The following is a 27,511-nucleotide window of genomic DNA, read 5'->3' as shown; positions in this document are numbered from 1 at the left end:
GCAGTGTGCACACTAGAGATGCACTTTCACTGAGTGAGAATTATGCAGCTTGGGAAATGAACTGTGTAATTTATGGGAGTCACCACAGTTCATCATGAGTTTGTTGCAGGTTTGAAATGCTTTAATAGTATTGACATTTAAGAGAAGGGAGTTTTTACTGAGAAAAATTTTCTCATTTAGCATAATGTGAAAATTGAGATATGGGGGATCAACAAGTCAGGTATAACACTGTGTGAAAAAGGTGTATAAATATTTAATATCAGGAAAACTACAATAAAAATTTTCTTCTCCTCAAAGAAAATCATCTTCACCTTACACAAACTGGATGGTATATGTAATTAATAGTAATCATTGACTGCATCATCTATATTGTATTGAACACAATAACATTCTCTGTCTGTACCACAAGTGAATTATTATTACAAAACAATGAATTAAAAATGTTTCAGAATAACAAGACAGTTTTCATTGCACTGCAAAATATCACAAAGTTGTCCATCCCCTCCATAGTTAACACACAGGTGCACTTCACATCTGAACCCACTCTTCCAGATCCAAAATTTCTGCAGCACAGTATACCCCAGACTGAAGAGCTAGTTCGAGGGCTGTTCTGTTCTCATTGTCACGTAATTTTACATCAGCACCTTCATGTATCAAGAATTCCATCATCCTAGGAGTCCAGGAATCCCAGTCTCTCATGGAACTTACCAACATGAGGGAAGTTTTGCCATTTCTGTCCCTCTGATCAATTGGAATGTGGCCCTCATCCAAGAGGTATTTCACAGTCAGTGCACAACCAGAAAGAGCTGCACAGTGGAGGGCTGTCTGACCATCATTATTCCATTCATCTGGATTCTGTTGCATGCCTAAGATGTGCTTCACCATTTTGAAACTGTTCTTTGCTGCAATATGTAACAAGGTTGTCTTGTGTTCAGGATCCCACCAACATTTTTCAAGATTAGTTCCCAACGAAATCAAATCTTCTAACATCTGCACAAAGAAAAAATATTTTGCATAAATAATAAAGAAGTTATGGCAATTTAAGAATGTCGTGTACACAACATTTTCATCAAAATATCACCTATGACTTTTCTAGTACAGTGACGCAGATATTTTAATTGTATCACTACTCAAATTAATGTGTGCATCTAAACTGTGAGAACAAATCAAGATTTACTTTAAAAATAAAATGTGTAGTATATGCACACACATCAGAGATGACCACAGAACTTTGTAACTATAGTTAGTCTTCAAGACAGAGATAAAGCTTCCACAAATAAATATAAACACATTCTTCTAGTTACGTAACAATATTATGAAAAGGATAGTTGCCGATAGTTGCCACTCACCATATAGTGCAGATACTGAGTCACAGAGAGGCACACCAAAAATATTGTCACAAAATAAGCTTTCGGCCAACACTCTTTGTCAAAAATAGATGACACACACACACACACACACACACACACACACACACACACACACACACACACAACCACACTCTCTGGCACCTGAAGCCAGACTATGAGCAGCAACAGCAGTGCATGATTGGAGAGGCAACTGGGTGAATTGTGTGGGGCTAAGGAGGAGGCTGGGTTGGGGAGGGGGAGGGATAACAGGTTAGAGGTCTCATATGCTGCCCCTCTTCTTCACACTTATCCACCCTCAGACCTGCAACCAACATTAAAATATTTTTTTATTTATATCTTTTCTTTAATCCTATTGTGACTTCACACCAATTTTAGCGGGTTTTTGCCTTTCACTATCATCGTACTCACCAGATTTAATCTTGTTGTCTCCTATTTCATCCATTTTGTGATTTTTTCCTATTTATTTGGGTGTATTATTGCAATTTTTTTTGGAAGTAATCCTACATTATTTTACATATTTCTTCACGTTTCTCTCTCTCTCTTTTTTTTCCCCCACCACCATGGATCCTTGCTCTTTCCATCTACGTCAATAGAGAAAAGATTCCTATCCCTAGCCATAACGCAGACCCACATACTGTTCCTGCGTTGTTGCTTGGCTCATTGTATCCCCCCAAAATGGCCTTGTCATAATGAAATTACCTACCTCTGGCTGCCACGCTTCCTTCCAGAATGACCCCCATCTGTTCAGATTCTGTAAATCCTTGGCCCTCACCAACTTAGTCCTGCAAAACCATATCCATCAAGCCCAAACCTCCTTGCAATATCTTCTCTCCATCCATAAAATTCTCCTGCTATGCAATCTCAAATTCCTCGAATCCATAACACACACTGAATTTCTTGACCTTCAGGAACTACAGCAACATGAACAATGCCACCTCAAAAATTCTTTATCCTGGTCGCTTCCTACTCCTGCCTTGCAGTACCAGAGGCCACCACCTCTACAACTACCTCCAAACCTCCCCCACATCCCCTCGTAGCTGACAAACCCTGTCTCACAGACCACTTCATTTACCCCAGCATCCAAAACTCCCTCCCAACACCACACAGAATCCAGAACCTAAACAGATCTGAAACACAGTAATGAACCTTTCTTCCAAAAGCCTTTAGCCCCCCAGAAATATCAGTCCTTTCCCAAAGCCTCACCTTTTGTCCCACTCTCAAATTCAATCATGCTTGTTAAAGACCACTCCTTCTCCCAGTCCCTAGAGTGGAAACACTTTTTCGACACCAACCCTACCGAACAGACTCATCTACAGACCAATGTTGAACCCTGCCTGACTCAGTTCACTTCTCCATCCAACCATGATCCACCCCCATTGCCCCAAGTCATGCCCTGTTAACTTTCCAGAATTTCTTAACCTTGAACCTTGCCTCACCATAATTCCCCAAATCCCTAAACACACAAACTAACCTTAAATCTGCAGAAACAACCAGTCTACCACCTAAAAACTGATTATGATCTTATTATACTACCTGCAAAGGCTTCACCACTGTTGTTTTGAATCGCAATGATTACCTGGCAGAAGGACTCCACCAGCTTGTAACTTCCATCTACTTTATTAATTCATTGACAGTCCTTGGTGTCGATGTACTGCATTGTTATACCAGCTGAAAAATGGGTGTTGGAAGTTCAACACTGACTACTGTAAATGATGTAGCCAACAGTTGCACAATTGCATTTCACGGTTCTTTACTTTTATTGTTCACAACCCCCACTGACCCCAATATTACACAATTATATGGCAAGTTCACTGCAGTTAAATGTTGATAAGCCTCATTAATAGGTTGCAGGCAAACATCAGCATACTGCTACCATAGTTTGCTGTTGAACATCTATGAGCAGTAAAAACCTAACCACACAGTTCACAGTTCTCGCAGAATAACAGGTACGTGTGACCCTATTTCTCAAATAAATTGAACAGACATTGTCATTAAGTGTTTTAACACATGGCCTATTTAGTTTACACTTATTCTACTGTTAAAATGATGCAGTGTTGTTATTTTAACCAGTACATAAATTGCCTCTGAAAATCAGCCATGGCCTGAGCGTCTTGAGACCAAAAGTCAGTCCTTTATACATCCTCTCGATAATAGGCACTGAAACTAAACATTGTTCGATGTTTAAGTTACAGAAATTACAATTAAAACATAACTCATTCAATTAACAGAATACATCTAAAAATTCTTTCTTTTTAACATTGTCTTCTACGACAAAGGTTAGGCTGAATTATTTGTTTAAATAATGAAATTAACAGTTATAGTTATGCTAACAACTTTTGACAAACCTGGTAATTATTTTGGAATTATTTAAGGGCTGGCTGTGCTAATATGTTTTTGAACAGAGCCAAATAAATACTTCAAGAATTCTAGTAGTTCATCCAAATGTTTATAATTGGTACAGAATTTATATTTGTTTATAAGTCAATAATAAAATCTGCCATGCAACAATTACTGATTTCAACCTAAAACTAAAGTATTAACTAGGAATGGTCAAAATAAATTACGCAATTAATTATATACACAAAACTATGACTATGCACAAAATTAGACCTGGTGCTATATTCCTCAAGACCGAGGACCAACCTTTCTCTTTTATGGAAATGCAGCTTATACTCATGCATGTTAATGGTAATCAGGCAAAAATGAAAATAAAAATGAATTTAAGGAGGCAGATGGCAAAACGAGAGAGGAAGCAAGCAGGGATCTGCTTGCTTCGTCACAAACTATCAGATAACATGCACCTACGATCCTTGCCCCAGTGACCCCATGCCAGAAATCCAGCAGGATCTCAAGTCTCCTCATATCCTTAGGCCCATCCCAGAAACTCTCCCTGGAGGGCATCTCTCTGCTCACCCCTACCACTCCCCACACTCCTACCTTCTGCATGCTTCCTAAAGTCTATAAACCCAGCCACCCAGGATGCCCTATTGTGGCTGGTTACTGTGCCCCCACTGAGAGAATCTCTGCTCTCATAGACCAACACCTTCAATCTATCACCCGGAACCTACCCTCTTATAAAGAAGATACCAACCATTTCCTCCACCAACTATTGATGCCATGTTCCTTTACACTAACAACCATGGCCTTACTGCTATTGAACACAACCTTTCCCAATGCCCAATGGATTCCAAACCAACAACCTCCTTCCTAGTCGTCATGACCATCTATATCCTCACCCGCAATTATTTCTCCTTTGAAGGCATTACCTACAAACAAATCTGGCATACGGCTATGGGCACCTGAATGGCACCATCCTATGCCAACCTACTCATAGGCCATCTAAAGGAATGCTTCCTAAACAGCCAGAATCATAAACCCTTCACCTAGTTAAGATTCACGGGTGACATCTTTGTGATCTAGATTGAGGGTGAGGACACCTTATCCACATTCCTCCAGAACCTCAACAGCTTCTCCCCCATTTGCTTCACCTGGTCATACTCTACCCAATAAACCACCTTCCTAGATGTTGAATTCCACCTCAAAGATGGCTACAGCAGTACCTCTGTCTATATCAAACCTACTAGCCACCAGAAACACCTCCACTTTGACATCTGCCACGCATTCCATACCAAGAAGTCCCTTCCATACAGCCCAGCCACCCGTGGCTGCTGCATCGGTAGTACCAATCGTTTCCTCTCAAAATATATCGAGGGTCTCATTGAGGCCTTTATGAATTGTAATTACCCTCCCACCTCTGTATAAAAACAGATCTCATGTGCCTTATCTTTCCAGTGACCCACCACCTCCCAAAGTCTCACCATTCGGATATGGAGGAGCATTACCCTCGTGGCTCAATCTCGTCAAAGGCAGGGCTACCTGTTAAACCAGTCACAAGCGTCACAGAGTCCATTACTTACTTACTCTCTCCTTGGTGCTACAGCCCATGTAGGGCCTTGGCCTTCTGGACAATCTGCGCCCACTCTTCTCTGATGGCTGCCTTGGCTCTCCATCTTCTAATCCCTATTCTTGTCAAGTCCCACTCCATGTTGTCTAGCCATCTGGTCCTCAGTCTGCTCCTCATATGGTGTCCACCTGGTTTTTCTTGCAAAACGTTCTTGAATGTGCTGCTCTCCACCATTCTTTCTACATGTCCCAACCAACATAGTCTATTACTCTTTATTTCAGTCATGATACCTAGTTTGTTGTACAACTCTCAGATCTCATTATTATTTCTGATTCACCAAAACTCCCTATCATTAACTGGCCCAAAGATTTTCCTAAGTATCTTCCTTTCCCATCCTTGCAACAACTCTTCATCATTTTGCATCATTGTCAAAGTCTCTGAACCATACATCACTACAGGTCTCACTACTGTACAATACACTGACAGCTTTAGATTCCAACTAAGGTTTTTTGCTCTAAATACTTACTAACGTGTATTTCCTCTCTCATATCATTATTCTCAGTTACCAGTGACCCACGATATTTAAAGCTCTCGCAGCATTCAAATTATTTCCTGTTCAAATCAAGCTCCTTTCTCCTTCACTACACCTTTTCCTAGATGTTAATAAACATACATGTATACATTAATACTTGTTCCATACATCATGAATATGACAGTTCGTAATGATGCATATGGTGTCACTTTAACATAAGTTTTCTTTGCACAAATTAATTAATTAATATTCTTTTTTTCTGTTACTCCTTCATATCTAAAAATTCATCTATTTAGTAGGAGGACTCATCATTCAGAAATTCTTTTAATTTGCTTTTAAATGTTGGCTGGCTGTCAGACTTTTAACGCTATTTGGTAAATGACCAAAGATTTATGTGGCAGCATAATTCACCCCTTTCTGTGCCAAAGTGAGATTTAATCCAGAATAGTGAAGAACATCCCTTGTTATTTTTGAATTGGGATGTGTTATTAATAACAAATTTCATAGGTGAATATATGTATTCTGAAGGTACTGTGAATATCTCAGGTTCCTTAAATAAATGTCTGCAAGGTGATCTTGGGTGGGCTCCAGCTATTATTGCGATTACACGCTTTTGTGCAATGAATACTTTTTCTCTTAATGATGAATTGCCCCAAAATATGATGCCATATGAAAGCAGTGAATGAACATAGGCATAGTAGGCTAATTTACTGACATGTTTATCACCAAAAACCAACAACCCTAACAGCATAAGTAGCTGAGCATAACCATTTCAGTAGATCATTGATGTGTTTCTTCCAACTCAGTTTCTCATCAATGCACACACCCAGAAATTTTGAATTTTCTGCCTTAGCAGCAGACTTCTGTTCATATTCTATGTTTCCAATGGTGTTATGCCATTTACTGTACAAAATTGTATAAACTGTGCTTTCTCAAAGTTTTGTGAGAGTCCATTAGCAGAGAACCACTTAATAATTTTCTGAAAGACATTATTTACAATTTCCTCAGCTGTTTCTTGTTTATAGATTGTGATTACTATACTTGCATCCTCAGCAAAAAGAACCAGTTTTGCTCCTTCATGATTCTAGAGTGGCAAGTCATTAATATATATTAAGAACAATCAGGGACTAAAGACTGAACCCTGTGGGACACCATTCTTGATACCTCCCCAGTTAGAGGACTCTGCTGATCTTTGCTGACTATCTGTACTGTTAATTTCAACCTTCTGCATTCTTCCAGTTAAATATAAATTAAACCATTTGTGCACTGTCCCACTCATACCACAATACTTAAGCTTATCTAGAAGAATTTCGTGATTCACACAATCAAAAGCCTTTGAGGTTTCACAAAATATCCCAATGGGTGATGTTTGGTTAGTCAGAGCATTTAATATTTGATTAGTGAAAGCATGTATAGCATTTTCTTTTAAAAAAACCTTTCTGAAAACCAAACTGACATTTTATTAGTACTTCATTTTTAGAAAATTGTGAAGCCACTCTTAAATACAGGACTTTTTCAAGAATTTTGGATAAAGTTGTCATAACTGAGATTGGGTGGTAGTCGTTAGTATCAGACCCATCCCCTTTTTTTTTGCAATGGTTTAACAATAGTGTATATCAGTCTATCTGAAAAAATGCCCTGTTTCAGTGAGCTACTACATAAGTGGCTGAGAATCCTATTTGTTTGTTGGGAACAAGCTTTTAATGCTGTGTTGGAAATGGCATAAATTCCATGTGAGCTTTTACTTTTGAGTGAATTTATTATTTTCCTAATTTCAGTAGGAAAAGTGGGTTGAATTTCAATTTTATCAGATTGCTTAGGTATTGCCTCTTGCATATACTGCCTTGCATTTCCTAATGAATAGCTGGATCCTATTTTTCCTACAACCCTTAAAAAATGTTTAGTAAAATGTTTTCTACTTCTGACTTCTTGTTAACAAACTTTTCACTAAGTTTGATAGAAATACAGTCTCCTTGTGCTTTCAGTTGCCCTGTTTCCCTTTTAACAATATTCCAAATTGTTTTAATTTTATTATCAGTTGTGCTAATCTCAGACATAATGCACATACTTCTGGACTTTTTAATAATGTTTCTTAATACAGTGCAGTAGCTTTTAGTATGTTTGAATGTTTCCGGACCATTGCTCCTCCTAGATATAAGATACATTTCCCTTTTCTGTTTTCAAGATATTTTTATCCCTTCAGTAAGCCATAGTTTCTTGAAATTACATTACTCTGAATTCTTATGGAAACTATTTTCAAATATACTCACAAAGGTATCATGAAATAGGTCACTCATATGAGTGTAACTTTTGGAAGCTTTCTGTAAAATTTTCAGTTGTTAAATCATTAATTGAATGCACTATTTTGGAAGACTGTTTTGAATTACTGTATGGGGCTATGTCACATACTGTAACTAGCTGTGCATCATGATCAGACAGACCAATCTTAACTGGAGAATTTTTTATTTGATTAAATTTATCTTGGTCTATAAAAACACTATCTCTCAGTGTGCTGCTTTCCTGTACCACCTGAGTAGGAAAATCAATAACTGATGTCAAATTGGAAGAACCAAGTAATACTTCAAGGTCAAGCTTTTTATTGGACTCTTTCAGAAAATCTACATTGAAATGCCCCAAAACAATAATTTTCTTCCCTCTGTCTGACAGACAGCACAACAAAGAATCCAAGTTTTACAAAAACAGTTGAAAATTTTCCAACGGGGACCTATACATGGCTAAAATTTTAAAAGTACTATTATTTAGTTTCAGCTCACACATGCATGCTTCTATATGTTGCTCTACACAAAAATTTTTAGTTTCTAAATTTTTCACACTATGATAGATTTTAACATATATGCCAACTCCTCCTCTCTTCATAGTGTGTCTGCTTATATGTGCTGAAATCTTATATCCACCAACATTCATCATTTCCATACCTATGGCTGTATGATGTTCAGACAGGCACAGTACGTCTGTTCCACCCTCAGTTCCTAAATCTTCTAAAGAAGCAAGAAGCTCATTTACTTTATTTTTTAATCCATTGATATTCTGATGCAATATACTAACATTATTTTTCATTGCACTTTTATGAGAATCTTGTGACACACTAACATTATTTTTCACTGTACTGTTATGACACTCTTGTGATATTTTAACATCGCTCATATCTGCCAGTCTGAGCTTCTCATTAAGCTTCATTTCAATCAATGTTGGATGACTGGACACTGATCTTAGCCTAAAAAAGGAGTACTCCAAAGAGTTTCAGTGCCTCCCCTCCCCCCTCCCCCCCTTAAAGATTTTGCTATCATCCCAGCCAGTTTACCCTCTCCTTTCCTATTGAGATGCAGGCCATGTCTTGTGAAGTTCGAACTACTAATACCATCAACAAGAACCAAACCTTTCCCAGCTAAAGTAGACATCCGAAGCAGTTGATCTAGCACCATATTGACCCTCCTGACAGAGCTGTTCAATTGGGGCTGATAATACTGCATGAAAACAGGAACCAAGTCAAAGTTTGTATGGTTCGTTGCAGATTCTACTTTTACCAGGTCACACTCAATATTGTAGCCTTGATCCCTATCAGTACTGTTTCCCACTCCACCCATTACCACAACATGATCCTGTTTTGTAAAACCCTTGCGCGATGATCCTACAGCCTCTATCACTTGCCTAAAACATGCACTGGGCTTGAAAATACTTGTGACCTTGTACCTGTCACCTAATTTTTCCTGCAAGATCCGGCTCACACCTCTTCCACAGCTACTACCTAACAACAGAACTTTCCTCCAACTTTCTACTTTTTTTAAAACAGTTTGTTTCCTAGTGAGCTGGTTTCCTAGTCTTTGTCTTTGACTGATTGTCAGCCCCATCTCTGCTCCATATCTTTCTAATTTTTCAAACTTTTCTTCCAGGTCCTGTTTCCTCCTGGATAACAAATCAATATCATCTGCACATGCAAGAGCCTGTGTCACTATATTAAACGGTGTTCGTCCAGGGTTTCCACTTTGTGTCTTTCACATTACCCTCTCCAACTGTACATTAAACAGAGTAGTGGAGAGCACATCACCCTGTCACAACTCTTGGTTAATTTCAAATGCCTTTGATAAAGTGCCCTCAGCCTTCACTTTACATGCTGTTCTTCTCAAAGTCATTTGGACCAGTCTTATTACTTTGTTGGATACTCCTGCATCTTGCATTGCCTTCCAGAGTTGATACCTGTTGATACAATCATAAGCTTGTTTGAAATCGATGAACAGCTGGTGGACATAAATGTTATACTCATAACATTTTTCAAGGATCTGTCTGATGGGAAATATCTGATCTGTAATTGTTCTATTAGTTCTGAAACCACACTGGTAGTGTCCTACATACTCTTCTACATATATACTGAGTCGCCCTGCCATGATTTTTCCTTATACTTTATTTACTATACAGACCAGGGCTAACCCTCTATAATTTGCACAGTTGGCTTTGACATGTCTCTTATGAATAGGGCATATTATAGCTATATTCCACTGTTCTGGCATATTTTCTTTTGCACCATATTTCCACTATAATCTCATGCAAAACCCTTATTAGTTTTCCTCCATCATATTTTATCATTTCTACTGTAATATTGTCTTCTCCCAGAGCTTTATTGTTTTTAAGAGTCTTGATACTAACTTTAACTTTTTCCAGTGTATGTTCCTCAACAGTTTCCTAGTACTCTTCTCTTCCCTGTTTACTTCCTGCTCCACCTTATCTACCACAGCAGCATCTACTTCACCATTCTTTTCCGATTCTGTATTCAGTAGTTTACAAAATACTCCACCCATCTGTCTAAAATCTGATCTTTCCTTACAAACAGATTTCCCTTTTTATCTTTACAGAACACTGTTCTGCATGGGAATGATTTCTTTATATCTTTCAGGCTTCTCTCTTTTAATTAATCAATCCACCATTTTTCAAATCCACTCTTTTTCCTCCTACATCCCTTATTCACATCCTTTCTCTTCTCCTAGTATTCTTCTGCAGTAATTCTTGTTCTCCTCTGCAGGATTCTTTTTCTTGGCTCATTCCTTCCTTCTGTCTTCCTCCTTCATCAAAGCAGAACTGGGTTCTCAATTGCTTTTTTCTACCCAATACAGTTTCAGCTGTCTTCTGTATTATAGCTTTGACTGTTTCCCATCTTTCTTCAGTAACCTCTCCTGCCCAATTTTTGACTTCATTAAGTCTATTTGTCAAAATAGTTTTATACTGTTGCACTATATTTTCATCATTTCTTAGCTTAGCACCATCAAACCATAGCACAATAGTTCTCTTTGTCTGTCTGTAATTGACTATCCTCTATCTGTATTTAATTCTTACCAAATAGTGATCACTATCTCCATCTGCACCAGTGCATACACCGCTTGGTGGCTAGTGGAGTGTATATGTAGATGTAGATATAGACACTACCCACTTCTAGTGTACCTGAAGCATGTCATCTATCTATGAGTACGTGATCAATCTGTTTTTTTGTGATTCCATCTGGGGAGCACCACGTAATTTTTCCTTCTATCCTACCTTTGCATCCATATGCTTTTAATAATCATGTTTTGTTCATGGCAATCAATTAGTCTGATACCATTGTCATTAGAAGCTTCATGCATGCTGTCCTGTCCAGCTGCTTTCCTATATGAAATTTCTCTTCTTACTTGCACATTAGAGTCCGTCATAACCACCTTAACATCATGCTTTGCCACCGTTACTATTTCCTGTTTCATATGCTTCTGTTGGAGTATACGAACATACGAAGGAAATATTGAAAAAGTGGGCTTTCATCCCTAATACACAGATTCTTTCACCAACAGGCTTAAATTTCAATATGGCATCCTTATGAGCATTATCAACCAGAAAACTTGTGTCTCCATATCCTCTACCTCAACAGCTGTACCACAATATGTATGTCCCATATGCTGCTAATATTCCATTTCCTTCCCATTTCACCTCTTGTATAGCTGCCATCATCACATTATATTTCTTCATTTCCCTTTTCAGATTCCGTAGTTCTCCAGTCTTGTTAAGTGTTCTCACATTTCATATCACTAAATACCAGTTCATATGTCATTTTCGTTGCCAAGGCCGTTTATTTGTTACATCCGTCTGGCTTCCTTTGTCCTTTGGTTCCATAACTAGCTCTTTTTTCTGGGATAGGGTTATTAGCCCCATGCCCAACCTCCTCCTTTATCTAGGTTTGGGACTGGCACTGGGATTTCCATGGTATCTCCCAGTGGCGGAGTTCAGAGAGGCCTTTACAGACCGTAATTATCCCCCCAACCTTGTGCAAAAACAAATCTCCCGTGCCTTAACTTTACAGTCACGCACTACCTCACTAAGTCTCACCATCCAGCCAGAGAGGAGCATTCCCCTTTTAACTCAGTACCACCCAGGACTGGAGCAACTGAATTACATTCTGAATCACGGTTTGAACTATCTCCCATTGTGCCCTGAAATGAGAAATGTCCTGCCCACTACCCTTCCCACCCTCCCACAGTGGTATTCTGCCGTCCAGCGAACCTACACAGTATATTCATCCATCGTTACACAACCCCTGATCCCAATCCCTTACCTCATGGCTCATATACCTGTAATAGAAGTAGATGCAAGACCTGTCCCATACATCCTCCCACCACCACCTTTTCCAGTTGTGATGATGTTCCCTGCTTTTTTTCTTCGTTTGCTGTCCTCAGATTCGACATACTGGCTGAAAAAATTGGGGGTGGAAGTGCAGTACTGTCTGCGGTAAATGATGTAGTCAACAGGTACACAGTCGCATTTCACAGGTGTTTACTTTCACTTTTCACAACCCCACATACACACATTTAATATGGCCAGTGCACTATTGTTTTACTTTTGATGAGCCTCATTAATAGTTTTCAGGCGAACATCCACATACTGCCACAATAGTTTTCTGTTGAACATCTATGTGCAGTAAAAACATAACCATAAAGTTCACAGTTCTTGAAGAATAGAAAGATAAACATGGAGCAGACACTGTCACTGTTTTAATACACGGCCTAATTGTGTTACACTTATTTCACAGTTAAGTTGAATCATTGTTGTTGTTCTAATCAACACAGTTTTCTCGGCTGAAACTCAACCTTGGACTGACTGTCTCAGGACCAAAAATCAGGCACTTATATGTCCTTGCATTAATAGGTACTGAAACTATACATTGTTCGAAGTTAAATTTACAGAAATCAAAATTAAAACTTAACTCTTTAAATTAACTCAATACATCGAAAAATTGTTTTTTTTTTTAATAGTTTCTTCTACTACAAGAGTTATTATTTGTTTAAATGATGAAATCAACATACATCGTTATGCAAACAATACTTCTGACAAAACTGTTAATTACTTAGGAATTAATTAAGGGCTGGGGTTGATAATTTGTTTTCAAATAGAGCCAAATAAATACTTAAAGAATGCCAGTGATTCGTCTTCCAAATGTTTGTAATTAGTACAGAATTTATGTTTGTTTATAATACAACAACAGAAATTAATAGTCAAAATGAATTAGGAAACTGATGACACACACAAAACTAAGCACAAAACTAGATCTGGTGCTATATGCTTTAAAACTGAGTGCCAATCTTTCTCTTTTATGAAAATGCATATTATACTCACGTATGTTAATGATAATAATTAAAATTGAAAAAAATGAATTTAAGTAGGCAGATGGCAAAACAAGAGGGGGAGTAAAAATATCCCAGCTTGCTTCATCACACAGTCCGGCCTCAAACATCACTTATCCCATCAAAGGCAGAGCTACCTACGAAACCAGTCATTAAACCTACAAGCTAAGCTGCAACCACTGTGCTGCATTCTATGTGGGCATGACAACCAGCAAGCTGTCTGTCCACATGAATGGCCAACGACAAACTGTGGCCAAGAAACAACTGTACCACCCTGTTGCTGAGCACGCTGCCAACACAACATCTTTCATCTTAATGACTGCTTCACAGCCTGTGCCATATGGATCCTTCCCATCAACACCAGCTTTTCTGAAACGCGCAGGTGGGAAGCCTCCCTGCAACATATCCTAAGTTCCCGTAACCCTCCTAGTCTCAACCTTTGTTAGTCATTGTCCTCACCCATCTATCCCCTTCCATTTTCCCATTCCAGTAATACACAGCCCTCGATTCCACCAATGCACCCAGTCTATTTATTTCTCTCTTTTTCCACTACCCCTACCCTCAACCCCCACCCTCCATCTAACCTCCTGACTACACCTAGCTGCCCAACCCTTACTCCACCTCATCCTTGCACACTCCCCAGCAGCACTTCACTCTCCCCCACCCCCACCTTATTATCCCTCCCCGTCCGCACCCCTGCTACCTCCTTACCCCTACCTACTTGCCTCTCCCATCATGCACTGCTGCTGCTGCTTGTAGTCTGGCTTCAGCTGCTTGAGAGTGTGGTCTTGTGTGTGTGTGTGTGGGGGGGGGGGGGGGTGTCTGCCATCTATTTTTCACAAAAACTTCATTGACCAAAAGCTTATTTTGACAGTCTTTTTGTTGTGCCTATCTGCGACTCAGTATCTCTGCTATATGGTGAGTAGCAACTATCCTTTTCATAATATTGTTAAATTCCACCCTAGATTTTCCATCTTCTAATTATGTGATATAATTGCAAGAATGATAATCTAGTCTGTGGAATGAGGAAATTTTAGAAGGTTGGTGGAAGGAAAGATGACATGAAATTGAATGGAGTAACATGTTTGAGAGGTCGTTTTCCATTACCACTTTCTATGTTTGCTCTATGAAGTAACAATTCATTAATTTGAATGTGGACAAGGCTGTACATAGACACATAATCAAGTTATTTCCCATCAGAACTTCTTTGTCAGGTGACATATGATGTACAAATAACTTACTGTTTCACTGATCTGGGTTGCACTTCACTGAGAATTTCGAATAAATACTAGTATATCCACCCACATCAACAAGAAGATTCAGTCTCTAAACACTGAATCAATATAGTGAGAAGAATTCACTGAATGATTTTCATTCAGTCATTTTAAAAACTTCAGTTTATTTACCATCAATATACATCATTGCCGTTTTATGTACTGTAATAAAAGTGGACTGTACTTCTCAGAATGTATTATCTTCCACCTGACAGAAATGAAAGAAAGGTGCTGCTTTATGAATATCTGATTGTCTTGTGGCAGATTATCTCCCTTGCACTAATAAGGAGGAGGGAATATTAGGGTTTAATAACCCATTGACAATTGGCCATTATAGACAGTGCACCATTAGAGAGGGAAGGTTGTTCAATCAGCCATATCAACTGCATATTAGAAATAAATATAACTAATGAAATGTGTATTTTAGAAAATATAATTAAGTTAGATTGATGAAGAATCTAGTTGCCAAGCAGCAGCAGCAGGAGAATACACATACAAAGTTATTTAAATTTGCAAGCTTTTGGAGCCAATGGCTCCTTGAAACTTCCTGGAGGATTAAAACTGTGTGCCAGGCCAAGACTCGAACTCGGGACCTTCGCCTTTCGCGGGCAAGTGCTCTACCAACTGAGCTACCCAAGCATGACTCACGCCCCATCCTCACAGCTTTACTTCTGCCAGTACCTCATCTCCTACCTTCCAAACTTAACAGAAGCTCTCCTGCGAACCTTGCAGAACTAGCACTCCTGAAAGAAAGGATATTGCGGAGACATGGCTTAGCCACAGCCTGGGGGATGTTTCCAGAATGAGATTTTCACTCTGCAGTGGAGTGCGCACTGATATGAATGGCTCCTTCTTCTGACACAAGAGTTCAAGTGGAAGGAAAAGGGGCGAAGGAAAAGGGCTGGTGAGATTTAGATAAAGGGGTAGAGTTTGGAAAAGTCACCCAGAACCCTGGGACAGGATCAGAAGGAAAGACTGATTGTTGGGGACTGCACCAGATGAAATTTGAAATCCTGAGGACTTAAAGCTGGAACATAGGGTAATAGGCAAGGCAAACATCACTGAAAAAACATCATGTATGAGTTAATAAGAGTGGAAAACACAGTGCATTGTATACAGCAGAGGTGGGATGGTGGAAAACAGATGGGTCAGAAATGGAACATACAGAAATCCAAAAGGGAGTGATGAAAGGAATAGTTACTGTGAAGAAATGCTGAGACTGAAGAAATGAACATAAATTAAGGCCGGGTGGGCATCAAGAACTGAGGCCATGTTGTAACGCCAGTTCCCACGTGCAGAGTGCTGAGAAACTGATGTTTGGGGGAAGAATCCAGATGGCATGTGTGGTGAAACAGGCACTGACACGATGGGGTTGTGAGCAGGATATTGTGTGTTGCCAGCTTACACCCTCTGCCTATGCCCATTCATCCTAACTGATGGCTTGATGGTACTTATGCTGACGTAAAAGGCCAAAAACTGTTTACATTACAGCTGGTATATGCCGCGTCGTTTCATAGGTGGCTCTCCGTTTGATAGTGTATCTTTTACCTGCTATAGGGATGGTATAGGTGGTGGTAGGAGGGTGTGTAGGGCAAGTCTAGCAGAGGGGACAGTTACAGGGGTAGGAGCCATAGGGTACGGATATGGGTGCAGAATGAGCATAGGGTCTGACAAAAATACTGTGGAGATTGGAAGGGGGGAGGGGGGGGGGGAGGGTGACGGAAAGCTATTCTTCAATTAAACTATGAAGGTTATCTCTGATGACAATTTGACACAGTTATATCTGTATGCTACACATTCATTAAGCCACATTTACAATAATTATGAATAACATACAATGGAGAAGAGCTACGAGCACAGGAATTTGTGTAATTATTGTAACATTGTCTAAATGGGGTTAACTGAGTCTGCTTATTCAACAGAAACTGTGGAGATACACACACCTGCGTTTTAATTACTAATTGAGTGACTTTGTATGTTTTCCCTCTGAGTGCAGGCCTTCTAATTTTACTACATATTACTGGTTTTGGTTTAAGAAATGTTCAGCACAAGATGAATCTGTTTTCTTTAATCTCCAGTTTCTATAGTGTTCTCTGAGCCTAGTACAGAGGCCCTACCAGTCTGTCCAGTAGAGCACTGACACTCTCAGCATATGATCTAATGAACCCCACTTTTCATGATAGCTACTTGTTTTAATTTTGAATAGAAGAAACCATTGTTGTTGTTGTTGTTGTTGTTGTTGTGGTCTTCAGTCCAGAGACTGGTTTGATGCAGCTCTTTATGCTACTCTATCCTGTGCAAGCTTCTTTATCTCCCGGTACCTACTGCAACCTATGTCCTTCTTAATCTGCTTAGTGTATTCATCTCTTGGTCTCCCTCTACAATTTTACCCTCCATGCTGCCCTCCAATACCAAATTGGTGATCCCTTGATGCCTCAGAACATGTCCTACTGACCGATCCCTTCTTCTAGCCAAGTTATGCCACAAACTTCTCTTCTCCCCAATTCTATTCAATACTTTTTCATTAGTTATGCGATCACCCATCTATTCTTCAGCATTCTTCTGTAGCACCACATTTCAAAAGCTTCTATTCTCTTCTTGTCCAAACTATTTATCGTCCATGTTTCACTTCCATATATGGCTACACTCTATACAAATACTTTCAGAAATGACTTCCTGACACTTAAATCTACACTCGATGTTAACAAATTTCTCTTCTTCAGAAACACTTTCCTTGCCATTGCCAGTCTACATTTTACATCCTCTCTACTTCGACCATTATTAGTTACTTTGCTCCCCAAATAGCAAAACTCATTTACTACCATAAGTGCCTTATCTCCTAATCTAATTCCCTCAGCATCACCCGAGTTAACTCGACTACATTCCATTATCGTCATTTTGCTTTTGTTGATGTTCATCTTATATCCTCTTTCAAGACACTGTCCATTCCATTCAGCTGCTCTTCCAGGTCCTTTACTGTCTCTGACAAATTACAATGTCATCGGCGAACCTTAAAGTTTTTATTTCCTCTCCAAGGGATTTTAATTCCTACTCCGAATTTTTCTTTTGTTTCCTTTACTGCTTGCTCAATATACAGATTGAATAACATCGGGGATAGGCTACAACCCTGACTCACTCCCCTCCATACCGCTGCTTCCCTTTCATGCCCCTCGACTCTTATAACTGCCATCTGCTTTCTGTACAAATTGTAAATAGCCTTTCACTCACTGTATACCTTCAGAATTTGAAAGAGAGTATTCCAGTCAACATTGTCAAAATCTTTCTCTAGGTCTACAAATGCTAGAAACGTAGGTTTGCCTTTCCTTAATCTATCTTCTATGCTAGAAACCTAGGTTTGCCTTTCCTTAATCTATCTTCTAAGATAAGTCGTAGGGTCAGTGTTGCCTCACATGTTCCAATATTTCTAAGGAATCACAATTGATCTACACCAAGGTTGGCTTCGTCCAGTTTTTCCATTTGTCTGTAAAGAATTTGTGTTAGTATTTTGCAGCCATGACTTATTAAACTGATAGTTTGGTAATTTTCACATCTGTCAACACCTGCTTTCTTTGGGATTGGAATTATTATATTCTTCTTGAAAGCTGAGGATATTTCGCCTGTCTCATACATCTTGCTCACCAGATGGTAGAGTTTTGTCAGGACTGGCTCTCCCAAGGCTATCAGTAATTCTAATGGAATGTTGTCTACTCCCGGGGCCTTGCTTTGACTTAGATCTTTCAGTGTTCTGTCAAACTCTTCATGCAGTATCATCTCCCATTTCATCTTCATCTACATTCTCTTCCATTTCCATAATATTGTCCTCAAGTACATCACCCTTGTATAGACCCTCTATATATTCCTTCCACCTTTCTGCTTTCCCTTCTTTGCTTAGAACTGGTTTTCTATCTGAGCTCTTGACATTCATACAAGTGGTTCTCTTTTCTCCAAATGTCCCTTTAATTTTCCTGAAGGCAGTATCTATTGTACCCCTAGTGACATATGCCTCTACGTCTTTACATTTGTCCTCTAGCCATCCCTGCTTAGCCATTTTGCACTTCCTGTCGATCTCATTTTTGAGACGTTTGTATTCCTTTTTGTCTGCTTCATTTACTGCATTTTTATATTTTCTCCTTTCATCAATTAAATTCAATATATCTTCTGTTAGCCAAGGATTTCTACTAGCCCTCACCTTTTATACCTACTTGATCCTCTGCTGCCTTCACTATTTCATCTCTCAAAGTGACCCATTCTTCTTCTACTGTATTTCTTGCCCCCATTCTTGTCAATCGTTCCCTAATGCTCTCTCTGAAACTCTCTGCAACTCCTGGTTCTGTCAGTTTATCCAAGTCCCATCTCCTTGAATTCCCACGTTTTTGCAGCCTCTTCAGTTTTAATCTGCAGTTCATGACCAATAGATTGTGGTCAGAGTCCACATCTGCCCCTGGAAATGTCTTACAATTTAAAACCTGGTTCCTAAATCTCTGTCTTACCATTATATAATCTATTTGAAACCTGTCAGCATCTCCAGGCCTCTTCCAGGTATACAACCTTCTTTCATGATTCTTGAACCAAATGTTAGCTATGATTAAGTTATGGTCTGTGCAAAATTCTATCAGGCGGCTTCCTCTTTCATTCCTTACCCCCATTCCATATTCACCTGCTACGTTTCCTTCTCTTCCTTTCCCTACTACCGAAATCCAGTCACCGATGACTATTAAATTTTCGTCTCCCTTCACTCTCTGAATAATTTCTGTTACCTCATCATACATTTCATCATCTGCAGAGCTAGTTGGTATATAAACTTGTACTACTGTGGCTGGCATGGGCTTCGCATCTATCTTGGCTACAATAATGTGTTCACTATGCTGTTTGTAGTAGCTTACCCACATTCCTATTTTTTTTATTCATTATTAAACCTACTCCTGCATTACCCCTATTTGATTTTGTATTTATAACCCTGTATTCATCTGACCAGAAGTCTTGTTCCTCCTGCCACCGAACTTCACTAATTCCCACTATATCCAACATTAACTTTAACCTATCCATTTCCCTTTTTAAATTATCAGGAGAAGGAAATTATTATGTCAGTACAGCTGTGCCAGCTCCATTGCACAGTATCACATCCCACCACACAGGCTTATTTCTTCCATGCCAGCTGCCATTGGGTTTATTTTCATGTTTCAAATGACTGACTCAACAATAAATGTAGAACCAAATGTAAGCAATGGGATTAGCAGAACTATGATCGAACCCTCACTGCTCTGGCAACATAACCCTGTATTATGGTTCACACAACTGGAAAGTGAGTTCATGTTAGCACAGATATCGTCAGATGAAACTAACTAAAACTGTGTCATCGCAGCACTAAATGAAGGTCTGGCTGCCGAAGTGCAACACATCCTCACTGCACTTCTGAACACCAAATGATATGCATCTATTAAAAATGTTTTAGCGACATGTCTATTGCAATTAGAGGGGAAGCGATTGGAAAAGCTTCTGCAAATAGAAGAATATGGCAATCACACCCCATTGCAACTTCTATGTTGTCTAAGGACACTTGCGAGTAATTCTGTCAATGACGATATACTATGAAACATCTAGTTGTAATGCCTACCTTCCAATACACAGAAAATTTTAATGGTCTGTGCTGGTGTTTTGACAGCGCTAGGACAGACGGCAGATAGATTAGTGGAAATGTATCCATCTGTGAGTGCGTCAACATTAGTTTCACAGCAAAATAATGTGCCTGTAGTGACTCTTTCATCCCTGCAGTCACTGTTAGCTGAACTGACTACACAAATCAGTATGCTGCAAACGATGAGCACTCATAGTCAGCTATGTCATCGATCGTTATGAAGCCACAATCAGTCACCTGACACACTGAATACTGCTGGTACCATAAGACGTTCAGCAGCAATGCCTAGAAATGTATTTTACCACGCAAATGGAAACATGAGACAGAGTGCATATCTGCAGTAGCTATTCCTGGCAATAGCAGACATTGCCTTTTCATTACAGACTGAGATACAAAAATACATTATTTGGTAGACACAGGGATGAAAGTGTCAGTGTACATGGCAACCCAATTACCATGTTGCAACTGCGATGATTACTGCCTATTCACCGCCAACGATTACAAGATCAGGAGATATGGGTGCGTGACACTAATACTTAATCTCAGATTACATTGCAGATTCAAAAGGCAATTTATAGTGGCAGATGTGTTGCAACCTATTCTGGAAGTGGATTTCTGTCTGCCTCAATAGATGAGTGGTCGAATGCTGTACAAAGGGGCCCAGGTTCGATTCATGGCCAGGTATGAGTCTTCGTCCACTCAAGGACTGGGTATTGTGTTGTCTTCGTCATCATCATTATCATATCATCCCCATCAATGCGAAGTGGCGTCAACTCAAAAGACTTGCACCAGGTGACCAGTCTACCCGACAGAAGGCCCTCGCCACATGACACTTCATTTTCAGCTGATTTCTTATTTTTTTATGGACTGGTTCCCGACTTATGACATCAACGGTTGACAGATTCTACTATTAACCTGGATAGCTGAGGAAAGGTATGCTGTGTCACTCAGACAACAGTATGCACAATTTCAGAGGATACTCCATACATAAACCTGTTATGAAAGTTCCCCAAGATTACAAAACAATCGCACACCCTGGCGCCAATGAAGCACAGCATAGAACACCATACTCTTACTACACCAGGGCCACCAGTCTATGCCCATCTTCAGTGTCCATCACCAGAAAAACTGAAACTCATGAAGCAGAAATTTTGTAGCTTGCTGACACAAGGCATCTATCAAGCTTCTAGCACCAGTTGGGCAGCCCTGTTACACATGGTACCAAAGAAGCATAATGGATGGTGCCCTTGTAGTGATTACTGCCAACTCAATGAAAAGACCACTCCTGATCTGTATCCAGTGCCACACATAGAAGATTTTGCTTTCAACATACACGGTAAGACAATAGTCTCTAGTGCTTACTTAGTGCAAGTGTACTATCAAATTCATCGTGTAGTACCAGGAGACATACACAAGACAGCTGTAATGACACCTTTCAGTCTTTTTTAGTTTTATCAGAATCTCTTTCAGACTGTGTAATATGGTGCAGACATTTCAACACTTCATGGATGAAATCAAGAGATCTGAATTTCTGTTTCATCTACATAGATCACATTTTAGTGATGTCTTTGTCAGAAGTGGAACATCTAGAACATTTAAACCAGATATTTGATCTTTTACGTATGCAAGGCCTGGTTATTAACCCTGCAAAGTGTACTTCTGGGGCAACAGAGATTCAATATCTGGGATATACGATCAACGTCATGGCATCCAACCCCCTCAATATAAGGTGGAAGCCACAGTCATGTATTTCTACAATTAGGGAGCTATGTCATTTTCTTGGCATCAGTAATTTCTATCATAAATTTATATGCAATCATGCACTAGTAACAGCTCCATTGAATGAACTTCTGAAGGGTGCACCAAAGCCAATTAATAAAGTGCAATGGACAGACAAAACGGATACTGCTTTCCAAGTTGTAAAAAAAAGCAATAGCAGAAGCTACACAATTAGATCATTCATCATCACACGTCCCACTTGTGCTCATGGTAGATGCATCAGCTACTGCCATCAGTGCTGTACTTCAGCAACAAGTGGAACATAGTTGACAGCCACTCGTATTCTTCAATTGCAAGCCATCACTGTCACAGCAATGCTGGGCAACTTACGGTCAAGAGCTATACGCCGCATATGCCAAGGTTAGGAAGTTCCAGCACTCATTAGAAGGCTGACACTTTACCGTATACATGGACCATAAGCCACAGACATATGCTTTCAATATGAAACCAGGGAAAGCATCACCAAGACAATTTCAACATTTGGACTATATTAGCCAGTTTATGACTCACAAAGAAAGGCAAATGTGTCAGCAGATGCTCTCTCATGTGTTGAAGCTATGCAACTGATTACGAGATCCTAGCTCAATCCCAGCAATACATTGATGAGCTATGCATTTTATTGGATAACCCAGCGGGATAGACTGTGTGACGTAGCACAGTGGTTAGCACACTGGACTTGCATTCGGGAGGACAATGGTTCAAACCTGCATCCTGCCATCCTGATTTAGGTTCTCTGTGATTTTCCTAAAACATTTCAGACATGTGTCAGGATGGTTTCTTTGAAAGGAAACGGCAGACTTCTTTCCCCTTCCTCCTCTAATCTAAGTTTTTCTTCTGTCTCTAATGACCTCATTGTCAATGGGACATTAAACACTAATCTCCTCCTCCTCCCAACAGGATTGAAGTTACAAAACAGGACTGTACCAGAGATAAGTGTTGTATTGTACTGTGACACGTCTGGCATAGAAGTACAACTGTTCATAACTCATCAATTTCGATCACAAGCAACTGTGTCAGTGCACAACCTGGCTCATCCGTGGGTCCCACTGCAAAACTAGTCAGAGTTTCGTCTGGCCAGGAATGGATGCAGACTGTAGGACATTAGTCAAAATCTGCATTATATGCCGGAAAAGTAAGATCATTTGGCATATTGAGGCACCCTGAGGCACATTTCTGCCTCCAAGTCAACACTTCAAACATGTTCATACAGAAATTGTGGAGCCCCCTCCAGTATCAGAAGGCTACAGCTATGGCCTCACGGTCATGGATAGATTTTCAAGATGGCCTCAAGCTTTCCCTGTGAAAGACATTACAGCTGAGACACTAGCACAAATGTTCTTCAATACGTGGAGCACCCAGATTGACATACCGGTACACATTACAACAGATCAAGGACGCCAGTTTGAGGCTTACCTGTTCAAAGTTTTGCCCAATTTGTTGGGCACTAAGTGCATTCATGCTACTGCTTATCACCTGGCAGTGAATGGAATAGCAGAATGCCTGCATTGCCAACTTCAGTCAGCCCTTCAGTGTCATGCTACACAAAACTGGATGGACACATTACCCATTGTGCCCCTTGGTCTCCATACACCATTTAATGGCAACCTGAAGGCTATGCAGCAGCTGAATTAGTGCTATGGGCAAACACTGTGCCTACCACCAGGGGAGTTAATGAGTAATGTGACAGATGATGCAGTTGATGTATCAGAGTTTGTCAGCAAATTACAACTGCACATCTGAAAACTTCAGCCAGTGACACATAGAGAGCAAAGTAGATGACACCTGTTCATATTCAAAAACCTCTTCAGCTGCAACTGTGGGTTCGTATGAAATGACGTGGTGTGCAAGCCACTGCATCCACTGTATGAAGGGCCATATACAGTGCTTGGTAGAAGCAACAACACTTTTAACATAGACATCAGATGCGTGTCTACCGCTGTATCCACTGCCTTTTACGATACACAAGATACAATGAAGATGGCTGGCTCCATGACTGCCAAGGATAAAAATGAAGTATCTGAAATTACACATGTCCAACAGGATGCCAGCAAGATGTGACAGCCAACAGGCACTGTAAAAAAAAAAGTGACACTAAGTGAGGTTCCCCCATAAAATGCTGACACCACTGAATTCAGTAATAAAATACCTGGTTTCCAGATAACAGTGACAATGCATGCTGGATGTTATGTCTGATTCAACCCCAGATACCACTGTACTGGTTGGGGGGGGGGGGGGGGGGGGTAGGGTGGAGGGGGTATGGAGTCATGTAGAGCATTACATCATGATGATAAGCACAGTGGCAGTGTCGGTAAATACTCCATGACATGTAGAATTCTATGTATTGTGTTACTGTTTGATTTTTCAACTAGTTTAGTCTTCCACATTTCATGTATTAGGAAATCGGATATACCTACAGATGCAAATATCAATACAATGTAACATGTGGAAATAAATCATTAGCTCTTAGAAGTTAACCACACTACAATGATCACTGGGTACAGTAGGGATTTGGCTTGCTTCTCCAATTTTTTGTTGAGAATTTTTTCAATAATGTTGGAACCAATTTCATTATTTGTGGCTGTTGTTTTTTCTTGTATTGACATCCTGGGCACAGTCTTCTTGGGACAGGACGACAGAAAGGAGATGGTGAGTCATATGTTGGAATACTGCATGTTTGTAGGCAGTTAGATTTTGAGAGAAAGCTGGGATGAAGTGTCAATCAAGTAACCCTCCCGGCAAATTTTAAATTTATGGTTGCTATTTTATGTCTAGGAAACTAATGGTGGAACCTCCTAACTCCACACTTACCTTCATGTTAGTATGTCACAGGTTCATATTTCCCAAAAACTTCTAGAGTTGTCTGGTGGAACCTTTCTACATTCAGTGAACATCACTGACAGATCTGTACCAATACACAATTTGTTTTGCCAGTGGTACACTCTTCAGAAACTCAAGTCTCCCACATGTCCATCAACATGGATAGAAGTTGACACCCCTGGCACAGACAGCACACACTTGAATACTCTTGGGTTCTATGGAGCTGTTGTGACAGATGGTTACTTGGGGGTGGGGGGAGCGGGGGGGTAGTGGCATGGGAATTGGGGAACTAAATGGGTCTCTTCCATGGTATTGCAACATATCTTCAAGGGATGAGAAAATAGCTGAACAGGAAAGGAAGATTACAGCCCTTAAGGCTGGACTGGATAGCGCTAGGGAGGAACTGATGAAGTTAATAGGGGAGAAAGGAGAAGACAGGTGGGAAGTGGTAGCAAGGAACAGGGGCCACAGAAAGAGAACAGTATCTGACAGGTTCATCATTGGCACAAAGAATAAATTTGTCATGCTACTTCAGTTGACTAAGGGAGAGGTTAGGTAGATGTAAGTGTAGTTAATATGCAACAGACTTTCACCAGGAAACCAAATGTTCCTAAAAAAAGTAGAACAGAGGAGGAAAGTTCTGTTAGGCAGTAACCACAGAAGAAGAGTGGGCCAGATCTTGCAGGAAAAACTAGGTGACAGGTACCAGGTGACAAGGTTTTTCAAGTCCAGGGTATACCTTAGCAAAGTGCTAGAGGGTCTAGGATCATTGTGCAAGAGTTTTACAGAGCAGGATCATGTTATGATAATGGGTGGAGCATGAAACAGTATGACATGGATGAGAGCTACAATACTGAGTGTTACTTGGTAAAGAAAGCATCTGCTAAGAACTGTACAAATGTTGTCTTCCTTACTGCTTTCATGCAGTACAATCGGCCCCAACTGGACAGCTCTGTCAGAAGGGTCAACATGGAGTTAGATCATCTCCTTCGGGTGGCTACTTTGTCAGGCATACCATAGGTTTGGTTCCTGTTCATACTATTAGTAGGTGGGACTTCACACAATGTGGCCTGCATCTCGATAGGAAAGGGATGGGTCAATTGGCTGGGATAACACTTCAGTTGACTTAGCTCAAATGAAGCAGGTGATACCGAGAAATACCCAAAAATACAAGAGAATGTGGTATCGAACACTTCAATTTACATCACCTCAAATGAAGCATGCGATTCCCATCAACCCCTGAACAATAAAAGAAAATGGTATAGTACACTTCAATTGACCTATAATACACATCAAATGAGACAGGTGAGTCCAATCAACCCTCTGACATACAAAACAATACAAGGAAATATTACCGAACACATATTTTAACTTATAAAGCACCACTAAAAGACACAATACAACAAAAACCATCCACACCTATCATCAACAACAATAGAAACTACACTACAAAAATCTTTTGCAACTTTGTTTGGCTCCCGAAATGGCATAGAGGATGGGTGGTATCGCCTGCTTCAACTGACCCAATTTTTAATACAGCTGAAAATTTATTTAACTATAAAACTACAGTGAAACTTACATTAATAGCATTACAACAGTTTCCAAACTGACTTTAGTTCATTGCTGCTGTAGTCTTCACGCCTTCTTACTTTACTCTTGCTATCAGTAGCAAGATGTCTGCCTTTCATGAACCAAGTGCATACATAGTCCATGGGCTGGAACAACATCAGTGGAGGACCAACCAACTTTACGAACATCAGATTACTGACTGTGGAAAGATGAAATGAAGCTCTTGTTGGCGAGATGATCAGATTAATTTGGGAAAACCCATGTTCACATTCACTCATTGATATAGCAACACATTTCAGTGCATTCTGAAGATGAAGGACGGACGCTGGAATTTTCTTCTCCATCAAATACTCTCAAATGCTCTGGAAGAGCAAAACGACCACATAAAGTTTTGATATTTGTTTCACCATATGTTATTCCAGGATTCTCAGGGCAATTTGATGAGTCCAAAACTTTTGCACATCCAGAGATAGCAATATCCTCTGTCTGCAGAAGACGATTCTCCATCCGCTGTTTCAGACAATCGTAAAATATGCTGGGCTCAAGATGTCTGAGTTGCCCCCTTTTCCAGTGGAATTCTCTGAAGTTTAGCTCTTAGACTGCTTTGAGAGCTTCACAGTAATGAGGACCTCAGCTCACTTTTCTTTCTTCAAACACCAACAGCTGACTTCTGATCTTCTGTTCGGCAGAATACAGTGTAATGTATCTTGACTGTAGCTCAAGACTTAATTGTGATAATTCTTGAAGGGCATCACACATTAGAGCCAAGTCGAGAATGAAGTCAACTTTGGTAATGTACTTCAATAAACCACTGTACATACCTCTGTCAGTTGATTCCCTGCTTTGATCGTCTTTTGCAGCTGTGAAGTGAGCAACCAAAGCTTTAAAGTTTTTCCACAATGAATCGCAAAGGATATTGGTAGTGGGACAGTAGAGACATCTATCCATAGCTCGGTGTTTGAGTGTACGCATATCT

The 27,511-nt window shown here is 39.9% G+C and overlaps 1 protein-coding gene across 4 annotated transcripts in view; it reads right to left on the bottom strand.

The window, feature by feature from the left end:
- Positions 1 to 233: 233 nt before the first annotated feature.
- Positions 234 to 27,511, bottom strand: part of LOC126418141 (serine/threonine-protein phosphatase 6 regulatory ankyrin repeat subunit B-like) — a 352,754-nt gene continuing 325,476 nt past the window's right edge. For all 4 annotated transcript variants that reach the window (XM_050085172.1, XM_050085171.1, XM_050085170.1 and 1 more), the window contains exon 16: positions 234 to 990. In XM_050085172.1, the coding sequence (XP_049941129.1) occupies positions 529 to 990 (462 nt within the window). In that variant the 3' untranslated portion in view covers positions 234 to 528. The remainder of the gene's footprint in view (positions 991 to 27,511) is intronic.

Source organism: Schistocerca serialis, chromosome 1, assembly GCF_023864345.2.
Source record: "Schistocerca serialis cubense isolate TAMUIC-IGC-003099 chromosome 1, iqSchSeri2.2, whole genome shotgun sequence".
In the NCBI taxonomy this organism is placed as follows: Eukaryota; Metazoa; Arthropoda; class Insecta; order Orthoptera; family Acrididae; genus Schistocerca; species Schistocerca serialis.
This window is presented reverse-complemented; position numbering and strand designations above follow the sequence as displayed.